General features: G+C 59.0%; 1 protein-coding gene across 4 annotated transcripts in view; it reads left to right on the plus strand.

Moving 5' to 3' along the window:
• KIF9 (kinesin family member 9) overlaps positions 1–22,638 on the plus strand; it is a 39,458-nt gene that overhangs the window by 8,135 nt on the left and 8,685 nt on the right. For 2 of the 4 annotated variants that reach the window (XR_013960996.1, XM_080676488.1), the window contains exons 3-15: positions 171–336; positions 2,968–3,074; positions 5,576–5,800; positions 8,067–8,150; positions 8,262–8,354; positions 10,069–10,216; positions 11,146–11,210; positions 13,521–13,598; positions 18,436–18,504; positions 19,074–19,178; positions 20,357–20,412; positions 21,665–21,755; positions 22,101–22,234. Coding sequence is in view for 1 of the 4 variants with exons in the window: in XM_080676488.1 (XP_080532614.1) it covers positions 171–336; positions 2,968–3,074; positions 5,576–5,800; positions 8,067–8,150; positions 8,262–8,354; positions 10,069–10,216; positions 11,146–11,210; positions 13,521–13,598; positions 18,436–18,504; positions 19,074–19,178; positions 20,357–20,412; positions 21,665–21,755; positions 22,101–22,234 (1,421 nt within the window). In the remaining 3 variants the exon portion in view is untranslated. Of the gene's footprint in view, positions 1–170; positions 337–2,967; positions 3,075–5,575; positions 5,801–8,066; positions 8,355–10,068; positions 10,217–11,145; positions 11,211–13,520; positions 13,599–18,435; positions 18,505–19,073; positions 19,179–20,356; positions 20,413–21,664; positions 21,756–22,100; positions 22,235–22,638 lie in introns of all 4 variants that reach the window. The other 2 variants (XR_013960994.1, XR_013960995.1) reach the window with 1 other exon arrangement.

Here is a 22,638-nt window from a genome sequence, read left to right on the forward strand (position 1 = left end):
GTCCTCACCGAGGGTCACTTCCTCTTTTTTCCCACATCAGGCCTCAGCCGTCGGTGATTTTTTTTTTTTGTACCAATTTATAGCCATTTCCTAACAACTATGCCTTCATCTCCCCGTGTCCCTCTCCCTCTCCCTCCCTCCCTCCCTCCCCATCGCCTCTCTTTTCCTAGACCATCGATATTCACTTAAAAAAAGACACTCGGAGAGGAGTTGTCAATAACCAGCAGACAGACTGGTCCTTCAAGCTGGACGGCGTTCTTCACGATGCCTCCCAGGACCTGGTCTACGAGACCGTGGCCAGGGACGTGGTTGCTCAGGCCCTCGACGGCTATAACGGTAACTCGGCTCACCAGCTGTTTGAGAGGCCCCCCCCCCCCCCCCCCCGGTGAATAAAATAAATCCTCACTCGCTAACTTCCGTTTGCTCGTTGGTCTGCCTCCACGTTCTCGCCGTTGGCATGGTGACATTGCGGGCCCGGCTTGCCCCAAGTCCGGACCCTGCCTGCCTTCCTGGGAATGAGGCGGGCTCTCCGTCGTCACGGCGACTCACCTTCGGTGCTGCCCTGTTTCAAATAGCTCACCTACTAGTTTTGAAGACAATGCCCTTAAGATGGACTCGATGGAGTCCAAACGTTGTTCTCTGAGCTGCCTGCTGGGAGTTATTTCCACGCGTTCGGTCAGCACAGTCGGCTGTTTATGTTCTCGTATTGGACCGTGTGTAAATACAGCGCTAAAAACATGAGTCACGTTTGATTTCTTTTTTTTTTTTAAACTTCTCTTTTTATATATATATATATATATATATATATATATATATATATATTTTATTGAATTTTTACAGAGAGGGATAGAGAGTCAGAAACATCGATGAGAGAGAAACATCAATCAGCTGCCTCCTGCACACCTCCCACTGGGGATGTGCCCGCAACCAAGGTACATGCCCCTGACCGGAATCGAACCCGGGACCCTTCAGTCCGCAGGCCAACGCTCTATCCACTGAGCCACACCGGTCAGGGCACGTTTGATTTCTTAACAAATTAAAAGCAGCTGTATCAGGAAATGTTTACAAACTTGTTCAGCGTAAGATTGTTTTGAAATCTTTTTTTTTTTTTCTTTCCCCTTTTAAAGATTTAAAAACCCTTAGACTATATCACCGTCGGTAGACTTTGACCACTTGGTGGCTGCTGACTAGAATGTTCCCTGCTTGCAACTTTCAGGTCCGTTACAAGTCCCTGGGCCCCGGCTGAGCGGCTCAGTGGGTTCGAGCATCATCCCCTCTACGCCGAGGTTGCGGGTCCCTCCCCGGGCGGGGCACATCCCAGGAGCAGCCAGTGAACGGGCAATAAGTGGAACAACAAACTGATGTTTCTCTCTCTCTCTCCCCTTCTCTCTAAATCAATACGTAAAGATTAAAACTTTAAAGAAGGCCCTTGAGCAGAGATGCTCAAACGCTGTAAACGCTCCCCGTGGTCACGGAGGCGCGGTCCACACTGACCCTGCGGGGTGTGGCCCCGAGGAGGCAGAGGCAGGAAGTGAGGCCCAGGTGCCGTGGAACCACAAGTAGTGGGTTCTGAGTCCCAGCCCAAGTGACTCCTCCCTGCACCTTTGTGTTGGGTCCGTGGACACTCTATCCGAGTTCCCGCTCACACTCTGAGTTTAGGCAGCTGGTAAAATTCGACCCATCCCAGAAAGGGAGCATCCGTTTGGCCAAGGCAGACTGCTTTCCATGGCACGGCGTTGCCCGGGTGGGTCTGCTGCGTGAACGCCCAGGAAGAAGGGCAGGTGGGAACCTGAGCCCACGGGGACCTCGTGGCTCGGGTCCTGGAGCCTGGTGGTGACGTGGACCTGGAGGATGTGAGAGGTGCACGTGGAGGCCGTCCCCGAGGGCAGGGGCTCCCGACGAGGACCTGGCCAGGGTGGTCTGTTTCCGGAAGTGGAATGGGACCTCCTGGCAGCCCCGCCTTGGTTCTGTGGGAACGTGCCATCTACAGGGAATTCTCACCATTGAGGGGAAATGCCTTTTCCACTCTCATCTCTTTCTGGGGATTTCAAACGCCTTTGCCTCCTGCCTGGCCAGCCCCTCAGGGAGGCCTCGCCCTGAGCCCCTGGCAGATCACGGCCTTGCTAAAGGAGGGCTGGAGTTCTGCCCTGGCCCGGTTTGGCTCAGTGGATACAGCGTCAGCCTGCGGACTGAAAGGTCCCGGGTTCGATTCTGGTCTAAGGGCACATGCCTGGGTTGCGGGCTCGATCCCCAGTAGGGGGCCTGCAGGAGGCAGCCAATCCATGATTCTCTCTCCTCATTGATGTCTCTATCTCTCCCTCCCTTCCTCTCTGAAACAATAAAAATATATTTAAAAACCTATAATAATAAAAGCGTAATATGCTAATTAGACCAGACAACCGAATGACCTTCCCGTGAAGCTGGGGCTGCGAAGGCCGAGGCTGAGCCCCTTGCACGAATTTCGTGCATCAGGCCTCCAGTGAAAAGATACGTAAATAACTAATCAGTAGAAAAATTGGGTGAGGATTAACCAAAAAAAAAAGAGAAGGCCGGAGCTCAATCCTTTTCGGCTCCTCCCCTGTCCAGGAAAACGCGCAGTCGCTCTGCTCCCTGAGACCCCCTCCCTCCCCCCTCCCCGCTCCCCGCTCCCCACTCTCCGCAGAAGCCCTGCTCAGGTCTCCTGGTCGAGGGAACAGCAGAGCCCTCTGTGGACCTCGGAGTCAGAGCAGCTGCCCGTGTTTTGAGCATTGATGTCCCCATTTCCCTGCCCACCCACCCTCCATGGCAGGAAATCCTGGTCTCTGCGGAGGCTCCCGATGGCCACCTCCAGGCCACCTCCAGGCCCGGATGCTGACTGGCCCTAGGCATGCGGGGGGTTGGGGGTGGAGTGGGGGCGGGGGAGGGGAGAGCTATCCTCAGAACTGTTTCCCTGGAGGTCATCGAGCCATATTTTTGAAATGTTTGCAGGCACCATCATGTGTTATGGGCAGACGGGAGCTGGCAAGACGTACACCATGACGGGGACCACTGAGAATTACAAGCACCGAGGGATCCTGCCCCGGGCTCTGCAGCAGGTAGAGGGGGGGGGGCACGGCACACAGGTCCCCGCGCTGCCACAGGTGCTGCCGGCCCAGGCCAGCTGCTGGTGACACTGGGGGCGACAGGATGCACATGGGGGGAGGGGGGTGTCCGTGAGTCAGAGGCCTCAGGAAACCGGGAGTGTGGGTTTTGGACCCTGGCCCACGCCCACGCTGAGTCCGTTTCCTCATTCGTTTTTAAAAGAGGGCGTGGGGCATGCCGACTGGCCTCTGGCTGCCGCGCTGGTCTGTGGCCTGCGATTGAGGACCTGAGGCCCAAATCACGCTCCTTCCTGGCTTGAACGAGGGGATAGGGGCCCTGCAGAGCTTCCACCACCCCTGCCCGCCCCCCCCCAAAGCGCCACGGGAGGGAGTGGAGCTGGCCCGGCTCTGAGGTCTCAGTCCGTCGTCCCTCCCCCGCCTTCCCTCCCCACTGCAGGGGTCTGGGAAGTGGGAAGCGAGATGGAAGGCAGGAGGGAAGGGCCTTCCTTTGGGGGTACAAGCCTGGGTTTGAGGACCCTCTGGAGATAGGAGGCAAAGGGCTTCCCCCCCTCCCCCCGCCCGAAGGCATCTTGAGCTTGTACATCCCTGTCCTGGGAGAAGGGCAGGTCCCCCCCCCCCCCCGCCCCCGACACAAGCCGCCACGCTCTGCGCTCTGCAGCAACGCGAGCAACGCCTTGATAACCCGCTGTCAGAGCCTCAGGGTCTCAGGACCTTCTGAGACGCAGTAGTCCAGCCCCGTGCTGTCCAATAGAAATACAATGTAAGTCACATGCACAGGTTTTAAATATATATTTTATTTATTTCAGAGAGGAAGAAAGAGGGAGAGAGAGATAAAAAACATCAATGATGAGAGAGAATCATGGATCGGCTGCCTCCTGCACGCCCCCCACTGGGGATCGAGCCTGCAACCCAGGTATATGCCCTTGACTAGAATTGAACCCGGGACCCTTCAAAGCCACAGGCTGACGCTCTACCCACTGAGCCACACCGGGCAGGGCCACATGTGCAATTTTGAGTTGTCCAGTAGCCACACGTGAAAAAGTCACACATGTGAAATTAGCTTCTCATCATATATGTCATTTAACCCAGTATATCCAAAATACCATCTCTGCATGTAATCGATATGAAAAGTATTGAGATATTTTACATTCTTGTCCTCATACTAAGTTTTTGAAATCTGGTGTGTATTTCCATGTAGGCACTAAATATTCACCAGAAATACTTGTCTGTATTTAGATGTCATAAAATTCACAGTTGAGAAATAGATTTACAAACCCAAGAGGTTCCGAATATACTTACAGGTTTACCAGTAACGGAATCGAGTCTTGGTTTTTAAATGTCCATTTGCAGTTCACTGAACTCACATGAGGTTCATTTACAATGAGTTTCCTCGGTGGCACCGGCCACACGTGGAGCCCGCAGCCGCTCGTGCCTCCCACAGCGGCCAGCACAGGTCCAGGCTCTGAGCGCCAGGTCGGCCCTCCAGGATCATCTCGCCGGCTCCCGTTGGACACATAAGAAAATTAAGGTCCAGAGAGGGGGGGCCACCGTCCACAGGTGCCTGCTGCTCAGTGCCAGGGCGGTCTTCGCGCCGAGAAGGGCGAGTCCGGCTTAGCTTCTTCCCGCGCGAGCCGAGTGACAAACCCTTTATCGTGTGGATCAGGCGCCCTCAAACTACGGCCCGCGGGCCACATGCGGCCCGCCGAGGACATGGATCCGGCCCGCCGGGTGCCGCTGCCTGTCCTGCTTAGCAGCCGACGCGTCCCGGGCCCGCAGTGCGCATAGGAATTTGTTCATAGTTTTTTTTTTTAAACTATAGTCCGGCCCTCCAACGGTCTGAGGGACAGTGAGCTGGCCCCCTGTTTAAAAAGTTTGAGGACCCCTGGGCCTCTGGCGGACGGGTGTTGCCCTGCCCGACGTCAGTCACGGGGGCTCCGAGGATGCAATGTAACACTGGGTGTGAACGAGGCTTATGCCTGGTGAGACCCCGTAAACTCGAGACCTTCACCCCGAGTCCTTCCTCTTCATCACACCCCTACTCCTGGGACCTGAATGAGGATTAGCCAATCTGTAAGTCAGGCCTCAAAAACCAAGGGGTTAGTGCCCGGCCGGTGTGGCTCAGCCGCTGAGCATCGAACCGGGAACCAAGAGGCCGCCAGTTCAATTCCTGGTCAGGGCACATGCCCGGGTTGCAGGCTCCCTCCCCTGGGGGAGCGGGCAGGAGGCAGCCGATCGGTGATGTCTATCTCTCTATTCCTCTCCCTTCCTCTTTCTCTAAAAAATATGTGAAAAGGACAAGGTGATAGTGAACGTCACCCGATGGACTAGAATTATAGTCATTGTTGCCGACGATGGTCACACCAACGAATCGTACATCCTTCTAGAAGGTTTCTGATGGCATGTCCGATGCCCCTCTGAGGCCCTCCCTCCCGTGGCACAGGCCGCCCCCTGCAGCCCTGCTGCGGGCGGCGACCGCTGTCCGACCTCCCACCCAGGTGTTCAGGATGATCGAGGAGCGCCCCACGCACGCCATCACCGTGCGTGTCTCCTACCTGGAGATCTACAACGAGAGCCTGTTCGACCTCCTGTCCACGCTGCCCTACGTGGGGCCCTCGGCCACGCCCGTGGCCATCGTGGAAAACCCGCACGGCGTCTTCATCAAGGGCCTGTCCGTCCACCTCACCAGCCAGGAGGAGGACGCCTTCAGCCTCCTCTTCGAGGTGAGAGGATCGATGCTGAGATTTCTTCTTCCTCCCTCCTCCCCGCCCTCCCTTTCTTTCTTTCTCTCTCTTGTTTTTTCCTCACACCCCTCTTCTTAGTTTTTTACTTTGGTAATCAGGGTAGAAAATTAAAAATATACTCATTGAGCAATTTCAGCTAGGACTGAAACATAGGAATAGCTCTGGCCGGCATGGCTCGATGGTTAGCGTGTTGGCGCCGCGCACCGAAGGGTCACAGGTTTGATTCCCGGTCAAGGGCACCGACCTAGGTTGTGGGCTCAGTTAAAAAGAAATATATATATAAATGGCCCTAGCCAGTTTGGCTCAGTGGAGAGAGCGTCGGCCCGCGGACTGGAGGGTCCTGAGTTCGTTTCTGGTCAAAGGCATGAACCTCGGTTGCAGGGTCGAGCCCTGTGCGGGAGGCAATCAGTCGATGTTTCTCGCTCTGTCTCTCCCGCTCCACCCACTCTCTCTCAATACACACACACACACACACACACACACATACACACACACACACACACACACACATATACACATACACACATATACACACACATATACACATACACACATGCACACATATATACACACATACACACACATATATACACATACACACATACACACATATACACATATATACACACATACACACATACACATATATACACATATACACACATACACACACATACACACACATATATACACCCACATACACACACAATACTCACATAAACACATATACACTCATCCACACATACACATATACACACATACACACATATACACATACACACATATATACACACATACACACACATACACACATATACACACACATATATGAATAAAAAAGAATTTACTTGTTTTCTACATGTGGCAACCATAATGTATATTTTGGCTTATTTCCTGCCAGTCTTTTTTTCCTGTGCAGTTTTTTCTTTATGTAGTTGAAATTGCCAACCCCACCCACTTAATATTAAATCATGGGCACTTGTGGTATAAGAATAAATAAGGATTAATACCTTATCAATAAAAATAAAAAAATAAAAGGACCAATTATTGTTTCCTCCCCCCCATTTTTAAAGATTTTTTTTGTTGATTTCAGAGAGGAAGGGAGAGGGAGAGAGAAATAGAAACATCAAATGATGAGCGAGAACCATGGATCGGCTGCCTCCTGCACACCCCCCACCGGGGATCGAGCCCGCAACCTGGGCACGTGCCCTGACCGGGAATCGAACCGTGACCTCCTCGTTCATCGGTTGTCGCTCACCCACTGAGCCATACCGGCTCCCCCCAAGTTTTTAGTAGCAGTACATGTTCACTGTCAAAAAAAAAAATAAAATGGAAGCGCGAACCTGTATAAGAAGGAAAACGACCTGTAAACCCCCCAACCGAGAAGCGACTCTTGGGAACATCCTGGTAGCGGCCCCCGTTCATTCCTCTTCCCTGGGTGCGTTGCCGCCCTCAGGTCGCACCCGCATGGAATGTTGTCCTTCCTCCCGGCCATGCGCTGTGTCCCCTTGATCGACTTGCTGATGTCAAACCATCCTCGCATCCCAGGGCTAAGTCCCACTTGGTCATGGCATATGGTCCTTGTAACGTGGCGTCCGAGTTAGTTGGCTGTGACCTTGGGTTCTGCTTCTCTCTGTTGTTAAAAACTCTTTGCCCGGTATTGCCCTGCCCGCGTAGCGTTCCCCGTACCGATAGATCATTCCCTACGTGCTGGGTACGAAGGTTGATTACGATTCAATGTTTCTGAACATGTCGGAGGCTCGTCCAAGGGGCTTTTGGGAGAGCTGTACACATCCGTACGTCCCTAGCCATGCACCCAAGCGTAGACCTGGACTCGGATCTGTCTCCCGCGCGGCCGGCTTAGAGAGGGGATCCGCCGGACAGGCCAGCTGCCCGCGGCGAGGACTCGCTGTTACAGCTGTCGGGGTCGTTACGGCGACTCCCGTGCCGGGTTATTTAAACTTCCAAAATGGCCCTGACCGGTTTGGCTCAGTGGATAGAGCGTCGGCCTGCGGACTCAAGGGTCCCAGGTTCGATTCCGGTCAAGGGCATGTACCTTGGTTGCGGGCACATCCCCACTGGGGGATGTGCAGGAGGAAGCTGACCGATGTTTCTCTCTCATCGATGTTTCTAACTCTCTATCCCTCTCCCTTCCTCTCTGTAAAAAATCAATAAAATATTTAAAAAAATAAAAAATAAAAAAATAAACTTCCAAAATGTCGTCCCCGCTTCCCCTCCCCTTCAGGGGGAAACCAACAGGATCATCGCCTCCCACACGATGAACAAGAACTCGTCCAGGTCGCACTGCATCTTCACCATCTACGTGGAGGTGAGCGCGAGCCCTTGGCCTGCCTGGGCGTCGTGGCCGGCTCCCTGGGCCGCACGCAGCGGGGGGTTCTCCCCGGGAAGCCTCAGCCTCGTCTGTTGGGATGTTTCACAGGCCCATTCACGGACCTTATCGGATGAAAAGTACATCACTTCCAAAATCAATCTGGTGGATCTAGCAGGCTCGGAAAGGCTGGGGAAGTCTGGGGTAAGTCGGGGGATGAGGGCGGGTGGGGGGTGCGGGGGGGAAGCAGAGGTTCCTTCCCCACAAGCCATGGCCCCGTGTCTGGCACAGTGGCCCGAGCTCGGGGGGCCGCGCTCGTGGGGGCTGCCCTCACGGTGAGCACCGTCCTGAAGGAGACACAGAAGAGCAGCGGCCGCCCACCAGGGGTCCGCGGGTCACTGCTGGTCTGTGAGGCCCGGAAGGTTGGCCTCCGCTGCAGTGGAGCACGTGGGCTTGACCCTGCGGAGCTGGAGGGACGGAAGGAGCAGGGACAGCTGCGACAGAGTCCGTTCCTACTCGACAGGGCTTTTCTAAAGTTGAAATGAGATCATAGCCTCTACATTCTTTTTTTTTTTTTTAAATAGATTTTTATTGATTTCAGAGAGGAAGGGAGAGGGAGAGAGAGACAGAAACATCCATGAGGAGAGAGAATCATGGATCGGCTGCCTCCTGCACGCCCCCTACTGGGGATCGAGCCTGCCACCCAGGCGCGTGCCCTTGACCGGGAATCGAACCCGGGACCCTTCAGTCCGCAGGCCCGACGCTCTATCCACTTAGCCACACCGGCTAGGGCGTAGCCTCTAAATTCTTAACAAGGAGCCTGGCGCTCAGTAAGTGATTCGCTTTTCTCTGCGTGAGTGTGAGTGTTCACAGGAGTATTTGCATGAGTATTTCATCTGAAATATTTATATGAATGTGAGTATTAGCGCAAGTAGTCACTAGAGTATACAGCTGAAACTAATATAAAATACTATTGAATGTCAACCGTGATTGACAAGTTAAAAAAAAAAAAAGGTTCCTTAGCCTAAGGGCAGTGGGGTATGGTGTCTGTTTCAGCCCTATTATAACGTAGACTCAGGCTTTGACCCTCTCTGATTGTGGTTTGGATAATAAGCTCTCCCCTGCCCAAAACTTAGAATAGTGGCCAACTACCAAGGTAGTGTGTATTGCCCTGGCCGGTGTTGCTCAGTGGATAGGGCATCAGCCTGCGGACTGAAGGGTCCCGGGGTCAATTCCGGTCAAGGGCACCGGCCCGGGTTGTGGGCTCCATCCCCAGGAGGGGGGTGTGCAGGAGGCAGCCGATCAATGGTCCTCTCTCATCACTGACGTTTCTATCTCTCTCTCCCTCTCCTTTCCTCTCTGAAAGCAATATAAGTATATATTAAAAAATTTTTAAAAAAAGGTAGTGTGTATTAAAGTCTTTTTTTACTTTTATAAACTAGTACGAAGGAGTATTCTGATTAGACTCTTTAAAATTCTAATTTGAAACCTTGTAAATTAACATATGCAACTTCAAAAGGTTATGTACAAACATCCAAGTGGAAAAATGCATGGAAAAAAAGTTAACTAAAAAAAAAAAAAGCATTCCCAAGTGTGTTCGGAGGAGCATTCTCTGTGCGTCCGTGTGAGCGCTCGTCTTTGTGTACACAGTCACAGCACTGTTTGCCCGGGTGACGGCACAGATGTTCCGACGCGCACGCCTGTTCGTGTGGATTTTCTGTGAGTTTTCCCGTGGACCTCCACACAGAGCTCACATTCACAAGCACCACGGGTGCGTGTCGGAGTGACCGCTGCGTGATGGCGTCATCGGGCCAAGACGGGACGCGGCCCCGACCTCCGGGGGGCTCCGCTGGCCAGACCTGTGCTCGTGGCGGGGCCCCCGCTCCCGGGTCTGAAGCAGAACCGGCTCTATTTGCAGTCCGAGGGCCGAGTGCTGAAGGAGGCCACCTACATCAACAAGTCGCTGTCCTTCCTGGAGCAGGCCATCATTGCCCTGGGGGACCAGAGGCGGGACCACATCCCCTTCCGGCAGTGCAAGCTCACCCACGCCCTGAAGGACTCCTTAGGTGAGGGTGCGGTGGGTGCACGGGAGAGGGGCCGGCCTTGGCCTTTTTTTTTTTTTAATATATTTTTATTGACTTCAGAGAGGAAGGGAGAGGGAGAGAGAGAGAGAAACATCCATGATGAGAGAGAATCATGGATCGGCTGCCTCCTGCACGCTCCCCCCTGGGGGATGGAGCCTGCAACCTGGGCACGTGCCCTGACCAGGAATCGAACCTGGGACCCTTCAGTCCGCAGGCCGGCGCTCTACCCACTGAGCACACCGGCCAGGGCTGGCCTGTCGGCTGCTGTGATCCTGGCATTGCCCCTTCCCGGTGGCATGAGCCTCGTGCAGCCTTTTGACAGTGGCCTCAGCCACGCCTGGAAGGCAGGACCACGTCTAGTCCCTCTCCCGTCACCTACAGCACCTCACACCGTTCACTCCCAGGACCTGTGCCTAAGCTTTGGCCTCTCCAGGGAACACCTCCTCATCCCTCTCATCCCTCTCCCAGCTGGCAGATCCTTCCTCACCTCCTAGGCCCAGGGGTTGCCTCTCCCGGACGTCCTTCCTCCCCCCCACCCACAGTCCCCCCACCGGGGGTGAGGGCGGTGTCTTGCCATCCCTGGGCCCCAGGTTTTGTGTTGGGCCTAATGACACAGTCGCTGATGTCTGGTTATTAACCGAGGGCGGCTATGAGCAAGACCTGCCCCTGCCCGCCCCCCCCCCCCCCTCCCGGCCTCACGCCATCTCTCCTCTGCTGCCCCCCCTCGTGACCCTCGTCTACACCTAATTGCCTTCTCAAAGCCCCCCTCCACATGGGGAGCTAGGACTTGAACTTGTGGGTTTGGAGGGCGCACACACATTCCATTCATAACCGACCCCCACCGGCCGCCAAGGAATCCCCGGGCACAAACCCACGTGGGGTCATGGCCTTCGGTGTCCCGCCTTCTGCAGGGGGGAACTGCAACATGGTGCTCGTGACCAACATCTACGGGGAAGCCGCCCAGATGGACGAGACGGTGCGTGCACAGCCCGTGGCCGGGGGGGATCCCTCCACATGGGTGCGGGGTGGGGGAAGGCTGACCCCGGGGCGGGGGGGGGGGGGGAGTCTGAGCCATAATTGCTGAGAGGGGTCCAGCCAGGATCCAAATACCAAGGACCAAGGGGCAGAAGCTCTGGGAGGAAGAGGCAGAGCAGGAGGCGGGCTCGGCAGGGGGCCTGTGCCAGGAGAGGCGGCTGAGAGCCAGCTCTGAGGGCAAAGGCCACGCTCCTGGAGCCGGGGTCGAGGAGCGCTGATGCCTCGTTGTCATGATCACACACGTGACAAATCTCGACAGGAACCCGGGGTTCCAGGCGCGGTTATCCGGCCGGTACGAACTGATGGGGATTAAACGTCTGCCGTGTGCAAAGCAGTGGGCGGGGGGGGGGGGGGGGGGGAGGGGGGCGGACGGGGAGCAGCTCGGTAGGGAGGAGCCAGCGGAGGCCCCACGTAAGGCGGAGGCCGGTGGAGGGGCCCTCCAGAGGGAGGGTTTTCCTGGAGCTGGGGTGAGGAAGGTGGGCGCTGAGTGGGCGATGTTCCTGGCAGAGGGTGGGTGGGCCCACGGTGGCCCTGCCTGGGAGGCTCAGGAAGGAGAGGAAGGAGGGAAGGAGAAGCTGCAGGGCCGGGTGGGGGCGGGGCTGTCGTGGGCTTTGAGTCGGAAAGGGCTGTGGCTCGAGTTGTAACTCAGGGAGGTCCACCCGGCAGGGTCACAGGTGACCTGGGGCGGGAGAGGGTCGGAGAGCCAGCGGTCACAGAGGCGAGGCGGTGCCGGTGCCGGGGTGAGCCCACCCGCTGGTGCCAGCCGCCCCTCCCTCCTTCCTCGGAAGGGCTGCCATCTTCACAAGGTTTGGGATGCTTCCCTTAGACTTTTCACTTTAAAAAATATATATATATCGGTTTCAGGGAAGAAGGGAGAGGGAGAGAGAGAGAAACATCCGTGATGAGGGAGAATCATGGACCGGCTGCCTCCTGCACACCCCACCCTGGGGATGGAGCCCACAACCCGGGCCTGTGCCCCGACTGGGAATCGAACCAGTGACCTCCTGGTTCCTAGGTCGGTGCTCAACCCCTGAGCCACGCCGGCCGGGCCAGACAGTTCGCTTTTAAAATGCGGATGTTTAGGGCACTTCAGCCGTCGGATAACCCACGCAGGCCCTGTCCCGGGGCACCACAGAGCAGGACCCTCCTGGGGGGCCTCCCGGCTTCCTGCACGAGGGGCTGACTGCCCCACTTCCAGGGGGGCCTCCTGCTAAGGGCCTGGACTTGGGGGGCGGTGGGCGCTCCCTGACGCTCAGGCGTCTGGCCTCCTGGCCTCCTGGCCTCCTGGCTGCCCCCCATGAGAAGCCCTGAAGGCACAGCCTCCTCGGGACCGGGGCGGGGGGAGGAGGCCTCTGCCCCCCATCCCACCCGGAGACGGTCACTGCCTGGCAGTGGCTCTCCTGCACCTGCTGTGCCCACACCGTTGGAGATCTATGCCCAGAGCCGAGCCCCCGGAGCCCCAGGAGCGCCGGGGGGCCTCAGGGTCTGGGACGAGGGCGTACCGGGGAGTGGCAGCTGGCGAATCTCTTCCCCAAATGTGTTCAAACCGCAAGGCGGTTCCTGTCACGGATCGTGTTGCTCCTGCGCTGACACTCCGTGTGTGGGGTGACCCCAGTGAGGGAGTGTGGCCATGGGGGCTGTGGAGGGAGCCTGCCCTCCCCCGTCACAGAGCAGCTCCAGCTGCGGGAATGGGGGCCCTGCCCGAGGCCCCTGTGGGCAGCTGTGCCCAGAGCACTCTGCCCGCCTCACCTGAGCCTCCCGCTTTGCAGAGCAGTCAGACCTGCCCGAGGTCGCACAGTGGGTGGCCAGACTGCCCCCCCCCCCCAGAGGACCCTGTGGCCCTTGCCGGGGCCACTCCTAGGTGACCTGACCCTCCCGTCAGCTGCCAGCTGCAGGGCTCCGCGTGGGCCGCAGGGCGTGAGGCTGGGTCTCAGGTGGCCTCGGGCAGCACTGCCCCTCCCGCCGCGGGAGCAGCCGGCCACCCTCGTGTGCCACCTGCGCGGTGGGCCGTGTCCCAAGCACATGTGTGCGGCTGCCGCGTGGCCTCCTGCCATCGTTGCCCTGGCTGCCCCTGCCGAGGGGCTCGGGCAAGACCCTCCTGACGTCCCTCCACGGCCGCAGGAGACCCCGCGGTCCGATTTGGAGCTTGTCTCCAAACGGGTTTGTCGTTCCTCACGGACGCCTTTCCTGCGTGCAGATATCTCTCCTTATAGGTGAGTGGCCCCCGATAGCGCGGTCTGTTCTGTTTCAGCTGTCCTCGCTGCGGTTCGCGAGCCGGATGAAGCTGGTCACCACCGAGCCTGCCGTCAACGAGAAGTACGACGCGGAGGTACGGGGCCTGTGGGCCGCCTCTCCCGGGGGAGCGGGGCTTGCTTCCCAGGTCACACAGGCCTGGCTTCCCTTCCTGCCTCAACCAAAGGTGTAACCTGGGCCAGTCCCTTCCCGTTCCGGGACAGGCCAGCCATCAGGGTCCCCGGACACCCCTGTGGGGGCTGCCACAGGTGAAAGGGCCAGGTCCAGGGTTCAGGCGCCGAGTGCAGGGAAGTCCCTGACTGACAGATGACTGTTTGAGAGTGAAGCCAGCGGGGCCATCTCTCGGCCTCGCCTGGGGGTGTCCCTGAGAGCCTCCTCCCTCCCAGCGAGGGATCCGGCCCCGCAAGCAGGGCTGACCAGCCAGAGGGAGGGTTCAGTATCCCCATGAACCAGGGAAATGCAAATTGAAAGCTAAGTGGATTTCACTCCCAGACGGGCAAAACTTGGAATTTTTCTCACCGCAACGTGGTGGTGAGATGTCCTGAAACAGGGACGCCGCTGTCCTTCCGGCCAGAGGATGGGTGCGCTGCGTAGGGGAGCGTTTGGTCATCATCTGGCAAAGAGAAACACGTGCCGATCGTTGGGCACGCGTTCCCAGTGCTTACGGAATCGTAGTTACTGCTCATGGGGGCATATGCCTGCCCTGAGCTCCTGCCAGACCCGTTACACTTTCCAGATCCTACATCCTGACGGCAAACGCCAGGCCCCGTGGCTCTGTGAGGGGGCGGGGGGGGGGGGGGACACCCCGTGGCTGCAGGGTGAGGAGGAACAGCGCTTGGAGCTGGCTCTCAGCCTGGAGCGGGCACCAGGGTGATGCTGTGGGCTTGCTGGACCACATGCCCCTGGACCCGGCCCCATAGCTCCTGATTGCATCAGCCTGGGGCGGGGCTCGAGGATTCTCATTTCCAGACATTCCCCGCTGCTGCTGCTGCTGCTGCTGCTGCTGCTGCTCTGAGGCCCCACTTTGGGAACCGCTGGCTCAGTGGCTAGGAGCCCAGGCCCCTGCCCTGCGCTGTCCTGGCTCAGCAGCCTGCTCACCTGCATCAGCTGTGTGGCCTCAGCAAGACCCGTGCTCTTGCTAAGCTTCAGCTTCGTTATTTGTGACATTGGGGAGTAACAGAAGCCACTCGCAAAGAGATGTGGCCTGGTCATTGGCTCAGTGGATAGAGCGTCGGCCTGCGGACCGAAGGGTCGATTCCAGTCAAGGGCACGTACCTTGGTTGCGGGCTCCTCTCTGGCCCGGGCCCTGGTCAAAGCACATGCAGGAGGCAACCAACCGATGTGTTTCTCTCTCACCGATGTTTCTCTCTGTCTTTCCCTCTCTGTTCAATTCTCTCTAAAAATCAATGAAAAATATCCTCGGGTGAGGATTAAAAAATAAGAGATGTGAAGAATAACATGAGGCCTGACCGGCATGGCTCAGCGGTTGAGCGTTGACCTATGAACCAGGAGGTCATGGTTCGATTCCCAGCCGGGTTGTGGGCTCGATCCCCAGTGTGGGGTGTACAGGAGGCAGCCAGTGATTCTCTCTTGTCATTAACGTTTCTATCTCTTTATCCCTCTCCCTTCCTCTCTGAAATCAATTAAGTACACACACACACACACACACACACACACATAAAAGAATAGGATGATGGGTAGAAACCTCTTTGCACAGTGCTGTCCTGTTGCTAATGCTCAGTAGATGTTGGCCAATGCTCTGCTCCCTCCCACAGGCCCCCTGCCAGTTCTGCGTAACAGGGTAAACATTCTCAGGGATGTGTGTAAAGAGATTTACAGGGACAGCGCTCTCACTGCCCACTGTAATCGTGAAAAGGTGGGGAGTAGCCAAACGTGTTGTGGGGGGAGGGAGCCAGAGCCAGGGCCTGAGCCTGGATAATCTCAGGTGGGGACTGAAGTGGCCCGAACGGTAGCATCTGACATCGACTCCGAGTATGAAAACATTCAAAGCGATTCTGACAACCACTCACGGGTACAGATGCTCCTGGGCTGACGATGGGGCTACGTCGGAAACCCGTCTTATGTCGAAAATATCATGAGTCAAACATGCATTCAACCTACCCAACGTCATCATTCAGCCTCGCCGGTTTCTGCTGAACCACATGGCCTTTGCACCATCACAAAGTAAAAAATAAGTCAGCCGTTGTCAGTGGGTACCGTGTGTGTGTGTGTGTGTGTGTGTGTGTGTGTGTATGCGCGCGCGTGCCAGTAACATGAAAACTAGGCTGGAGGGTCCTTCTGGGGCAGGGGTCCTCAAACTTTTTAAACGGGGCCAGTTCACTGTCCCTCAGACCGTTGGAGGGCCGGACTATAGTTAAAAAAAAAAAAAAAAACTGAACAAATTCCTATGCGCACTGCGGGCCCGGGACGAGTCGGCTGCTAAGCGGGACAGGCAGCGGCACCCGGCGGGCCGGATCAATGTCCTCAGCGGGCTGCATGTGGCCCGCGGGCCGTAGTTTGAGGACGCCTGCTCTGGGGTGTCTGGGGGAATGGACTTGGACTGGGGTACACAGGGACTTCATATTTATCTGAAATGTTTTATTTCTTTAAAAACCCACACAGATGCCAATATGGCGGCATGCAGTTAAATTCAGATTTGGGGGTGGTCTAATTACATTTCATGGCATTGTTTTCTGTCCTTTTCTGCAGCTTTAAGTTTTTGATTTTTTAAATTTTTAAAAATTGATTTACAGAAAGAGAGAGAGACATTAATTTGTTGTTACACCTATTGATGCATTTCCTGTGTCTTCTATGAGCCGAGCTGGGATCGAACCCACAACCTTGGCGAATCGGGACCGTGCTCAGCTGCCTGGCCAGGGCGCTTTATGTCTTTTCCCATTTCTGTTTCTTCTTACACCGTGTTCTAACTCAGGAGGGTCACGTGACCGCCTGTGAGCCTGGCCGGGTGGGCGTGGTGCCTGTGGGGGGTGGGGGTGGGGGACTCTGACACTCCGTAAAGTAACTTCTGTTCTAAAGTCTGCATCGTGGTCCTGGACTGCCTCGCGATAAGCACTTTCCTTTATGAGCCTGAGTGATGAGAGCGGCTGGGACGCCTCCTCGGCTGCCGCCTTTCCTATGAGCCCCTGTCCTCAGGCGGCTGCGGAGAGCGGCCACAGAGTTTGGACAGGGTTAGCCTCGGACGGATGGGAGGGCACAGTCCTCTCGTGGCCATGCGCAAGTCCCAGCGTGGAGGGCAGGGCCCTCCCAGCACCATGACAGCCAACAGCTGTGGTGGTCAGCTTGAACCTGTGGTCCGAACACGTGGCCCCACGTGCCTCTGAGTGACATAGGCTACAAAGCTTGATCAGGTGCATGTGGTTGAGGAGGATCGAAACCCACGAGAATGTTGTAAACAGCTTGACCACGCCCTTACTGTGCCTCGTGGCATCGGCTATAAAATAAAGACACGGCTTGTAGTCCGTGGCGCTGTCGCTGTCTCTCCATCAGAGAGGACAGCGTCCCACCGAGACCCAGCTCTCATTCTCTCGTCTGTCTTTTCTAAGCCTTTCAGCCGCCCCCTCTCAGGGTCACCCTTGGCCGTGCTGGCAAGGCACCGGCGGCTTCCAGGACCTCCCTCCGCGCGTGACACCTGTGTCCCAGGGGGTGGAAGAGCTTCCGGAACTTCCTTGGCTGGTGGCCTGGCTGTGAGACAGGAGGCTGGCTCGATCCACCTCTGCCAGCAGCTGAGCCTCAGGGTCACGAGGGAGGTTGGACTGATGACCGCCCCACTGTCCGGCTGCGATTCGGTGAGCCTCGGGCTCGAGCAGACGGCAGAGAGAGACGAGGGGTGCTGTGCTCTGCCCAGAGGAGCTACACCTGCAGGTGTGGGAGGGGCGCGGCTTCCCAGGGAAGCTCTCCCGGCTGAGAGCTGCCGGCCCGGTGCGGCCCGGTGCGGCCTGGCGCGGCCCGGTGCAGCCTGGTGCGGCCCGGCGCTGGGCTCACGCAGAGCTCTCCGAGCCGTCCTCCTCCGTGACGGTGAAAGCGCCTGGACGGCAGGGAGCGTGAGTCTGTGCTGTGTCCAAGGCATTCATTCCGCCCGGAAAACGCTCCCGGTCGGTCTTTCTAAGGGAGTCGGCCTGCGGAGTGCCGCCGTGCCGTGCCGTGGGGCCTGCCGCTCCAGCCTGTGTCCAAGCTGCTTCTCTCCGGTCCGTGGAGGAGGGTGTGGCGTGGAGGCTGGCGACCCCCGGGCAGACGGCCCACTTCCCCGTGTCACCTGATTGGCCCGGAGGTCACCTTGGACAGTCGTCCGGCTGGAGACCCCAGCGGCTCAGCCAGACGCCCCCGCTCTGCCCGCTGAGTGAGCCCACCTCTGGCCGGGAATGGCCACAGCTTGGGTCCCGGGATCCCGCTGCCAAGGGCTCCCTCCAGTGGCCATTTAAAAAACATTTTTTAAAATTGATTTCAGAGAGGAAGGGAGGGAGAGAGGGAAACCTCAATGACGAGAGGGAATCCTGGATCGGCTGCCTCCTGCACGCTCCACACTGGGGATCGACCCCGCACCCGGGCACGTGCCCTTGACCAGAATCGAACCTGGGACCCTTCAGTCCACAGGCCGAGGCTCTGTCCACTGGGCCACACGGGCCAGGGCGGGAGTTGGGTTTTGGTGCGGCCCTCGGGGTGCCTGTGCTCACTCTGTTCTGAGTCTCCTCTGCCGGGGGCTGCCGAGGTCCCTCAAGCCCTACGCTCGCCCCAGTTGGGGAAAGGCACTGTGGGGTGGGAATTGTCCAGGTGCCGGGATCAGTCCGTGGACCGCCGGGAGCGCTCGCGGTCTGCCAGAGGGCAGGGACTGGGACGAGGTGGAGAACCGTAGCTCCTCTGACTGCCCTCTCTGCCCCACGATGCTTCCCTGGCAGCGGATGGTCAAGAACCTGGAGAAGGAGCTGGCGCTGCTCAAGCAGGAACTGGCCATCCATGACAGCCTGGTACGGGGCCGGGGGCCTGGGGCCAGGACTGGGTGCACCGGGGCCAGGTGGGCAGGGGCCACGTCGTCAGGGAGACTCGGGGAACACCGATGGGGGGACGAGGGATGCCTTGCGGGCAGGGGGTCGGATGGCCAGGGAGCAGAGGCAGGCAGGCGGCTGGAGGACGAGGGGCCGGGGACGGCAGGTTGGGGTACGCGGCAGACGCGACGGGTCAGGGTCAGGGATGGGGGCGGGCTGGGGTGTGGAGGGTGGCAGTACGGAGCCAGGAGTGCGGGAGCCTGCCCGGTTGATGCTCAGGTCCAGAGGGGCCAGGAGGCCGAGGCCGCACCGCCCTCCCGTCCCCTCCACCTAGAATCCGCCAGCAGAGCGCCTGCCCTCCCTCACCGGCTCACTCGCTGACCAGAGCCCCTGGCCTGAGCCAGGCCCCGCCCCCAGGCCTGATGCAGGGACAGTGGGCTGGCTTGGTGGCCAGGGGGGTGCCCAGGCTCCCGTGCTGGTTCTTTGAACGGCCCTGCTGCCCCTGGCGGGCTCAGCACGCGAGCTGATGTGCGTCCTCCTCCTCCTCCAAGGCCAACCGCTCCCACGTGAACTACGACCCCATGGACGAGATCCAGATTGCCGAGATCCACTCGCAGGTGCGGCGGTACCTGGACGGGGCGCTGGACGAGATCGATGTGAGGAGCCCCTCCTCGGGACCCAGCTCACGTCCCACCCGGCGTCCGCTGCGCTGGCCCTGGGCCCTCCCCTGAGAGGGTGCCGTGGGCGTGGGAGGGGGGACCCTGATCTCAGAGTCCCTTCAGCCACCGAGGCCTCAGCCTCCCAGTCCAGGGTTACCAGGCGGTGGGTGCCCGCCCAGCGGCCAGCGGCCTGAACAGTCTAGAACACATAGGACGCAATCCATCGCTGGGACCAAGCGGGGCCTGAGCCAGGCGGCCGGTCGAATCCCAGCCACGCGTCTCCGTGCTGCGCGACCCCGGTGCCTGGGGAGCCTCGCCTCCTTAGCGGGGAAGGTGCCGGAGCCTGGCTCCTCGGCGGCTGTGGAGGTGGAGGTGCCCGTAAAGGACGACGGCCATGCTGGCTGTCCGCACCGAAGACCCGGGCGGTGGGCCCAGGAGGGAGGCCAGCCACACGGCAGAGGCAGCCTGTCCCCGCAGCGCAGGTGGCAGCTGAGGGGGCTCCCGGCCTCCCCAGCAAGGGCAGCCCCAGACCGACCCCGGTCAAGGGCACTGCTTGTGGGTCAGAGTCCAGAGGGGGGCGGTGACTCCTCCAGCCACAGGCGTGGACGTGTCTGCACCCTCAGAAAGGCTCAGAATGGAACCCTGGGGAAGTGGGAGAGCTCAGGACAACTCATTTTATTAACGGACTAGAGGCCCCATCGCACGAGGAGATGCCCCGCGGGCGGCCGGGACCCACGCCTGACTCGCAGCGTCCCCTGGCCCCCACCCCCCGTCCGTGTCCACTGCGGGCCGCCCGAGCCCCCTGCCTCTGTCTCCGTCTCCGCTCTGAGCCTCACCTGCGCTCGCAACCTCCTCCTGTCTGGCCGTGACCCGTTACGGAGTCCCGGCCTAATTTGCACGTTGCCTCTTTCTTAGACAGACTGCTCTGAGTATCGTCAAGCACTAGAGCCGTGGTGGTTTTAGGGAGACCGTCACTTAGAAAGGGATGTTCGTGCGCAGAAAACGCTCGGTCTGGAAACGGTGACCGGGTGCCCTCTGTCCTCCGCGGGCTGTGCTGTCCTGTTCTGGAGGCAGAGGGTCCTCGGTCAGCCCAGGCCTGGGCTTCTCCACTGACACAGACACGCTGGCCCCGGGGCCAAGGCCTAACCCTGCCCGTTCTCTCCTCTCCTCTCCAGATCATTAACCTCAGGCAGATCCAGGAGGTGTTCAACCAGTTCCGGCTGGTTCTGCTGTAAGGGGCCCTCCCTGCCCAGCCGACTCTTTCATCGGGGGGTGTGGACTCCGCCGCCAAGCACACCCCCTGCCTCTCCTGTGCTCTGTGCGCATGCGGAGCCAGAACCGAGTCCTCAGGATGTGCCCAGGCCCCTCGTCCCGAAAGTCTCTGCCCAGAGCTCTGAGACCTTCCTGCCCCGCCCTCCCCTTCCCTGCCTTCCCCACCCCTCCTCTGCCCTGCCCTCCCCTCCCCTGCCCTGCCTGCCCCAACCCTGCCCTCCCCCTCTCTTCCCTCTCTTCCCCAACCCTCCCCTCCCCTCCCCTCCCCTTTCCTGCCCTCCCCTCCTCTGCCCTCCCCTTCCCTGCCCTCCTCTGCCTTCCCCTCCCCTGCCCTGCCCTCCCCTGCCCTCCTCTGCCCTCCTCTGCCCTGCCCTCCCCAACCCTGCCCTCCCCTGCCCCTCCCCTCCCCTTCCCAACCCTGCCCTCCTCTGTCCTGCCCTCCTCTCCCTTGCCCTCCCCTGCCCATCCCGGGGGAAGCCTAGGGGACAGCCCTCCAGTAGCGAGCCTCCCAGGGAGAGGTGTCCCTGTGGGTGTGTCCTGAGTCCATCAGTGGCACAGGAGGCTCTGAACGTGGCTGCAGCTCCCCAGCCCCACCTCAGCAGGCATTTGTGGTGCACACGTCCCTGTGGCCCACGTGGCTCAGGCTGGGTGGGTGGGTATCACAGAAGCTGGTCACGTGATTCCAAAGGGCCTGTTAGAGCTCTGCCTGGTGTGGCTCAGTGGATAGAGCGTTGGCCTTCAGACCCTAAGGGTCCCGGGTTCGATTCCGGCCAAGGGCATGTACCTGGGTTGCAGGCTGCTCCCCGGCCCAGGGTGCGGGAGGCACCCCATCGATGTCTCTCTCTCACATGGATGTTTCTCTGAGTCTCCCTCGCTCTTCCACTCTCCCTAAAATCAATGGGCAATGTCCTCGGGTGGGGGTTAAAAACAGCAACAAACCAAGGGCCTGTGAGAGACGGAGCCCAGATGGGGAAGCGTGACCCCACACGGGCTCGGCTCCTGTGGAGCTCCTGGAGCAGCGGCGGCCCTGCGGGCGCGGGGCTTGGCCATGGGTGCACATGGGGGTTCGGAGGCCCCGCGTGAGCTGCTCCGATCAGGCCTGGTTCATGGGGAGGCCGGGCTCCTTCCCACGGGGCCACCCCCAACCTCTGCCTCCAGGACGCACTGGGGGTTCAGTGCGGCCCAGGGCCCAGCGTTGGCTCTCTCCCCAGCCAACAGGAGCAGGAAGTGGAGTCCGCTCTGCGCCGGAAGTACACCCTCATAGACAAGAACGACTTTGCAGCCATTTCCGCCGTCCAGAAGGTGAGCGCGGCTGCCTCCTGCCGGCAGCGTTCCCGTCAGATTGTTTATTCCAGACCTTTCCGGGGCGGCAGAGCCCATCGGGGCTGGAGCAGGAGGTCACGGCAGGATGAGCGTGTGTGGTTCACGGCGGTCTCCGGAATGGGAGACCGAGCGGATTCCGGGAGCGGGGCTGGGGAACAGGCTTGGGATCCCAGGCCCTGGAAGGAAACCCACAGGCGTCCATGTGGAGAGGGGACAGGCTCGCTGGGGACGGCCTGGGCCTGCAGCCCACGCACGCCTGAGTCCCCCCAAGGCCTGAACAAACCCTTGGCCTGACCTCTGCCCCTGCGGCGGGCCTCTGTCCAGGCAGGGCTTATGGATGCTGACGGCCACCTGGTGGGTGAGTCCGACGGACAAGGCTTTGGACTTGGGGTCGCCGCTTACTCCGCCAAACCTGGGAAGAAACCCAAGTCCAGGAGGACATGGAGAGAGCAGATCAGGTGAGTGACCGGCCCGCTCGGCACCCGGCCCTCCTGGGCTGGTGACGGGGAGGACGCTCCTGTCTCCCGTCCCTCTGGTCTCGCTACTCTGCGGCCCAGTGCGGGTCACTGCTGCCCATACTAGCAACATCTAGGGCAGGGGTGGGCAAACTTTTTGACTCGAGGGCCACAATGGGTTCTTAAACTGGACCGGAGGGCCGGAACAAAAGCATGGATGGAGTGTTTGTGTGAACTAATATAAATTCAAAGTAAAGGAGCGGAGGGGAGAGCAAGAGAACCGGATAGAACAGCCGGATCCGGCCCGCGGGCCGTAGTTTGCCCACGTCTAGGGGCCCGGGCGGGGCTGTCCCCTCTCCCCGCACAGCACCCCACGAGCTGGCAGCTAATGCCTCCGTGTCACTGAT

Source organism: Plecotus auritus (genome assembly GCF_963455305.1).
Source record: "Plecotus auritus genome assembly, chromosome: 6".
Lineage (NCBI taxonomy): Eukaryota > Metazoa > Chordata > Mammalia > Chiroptera > Vespertilionidae > Plecotus > Plecotus auritus.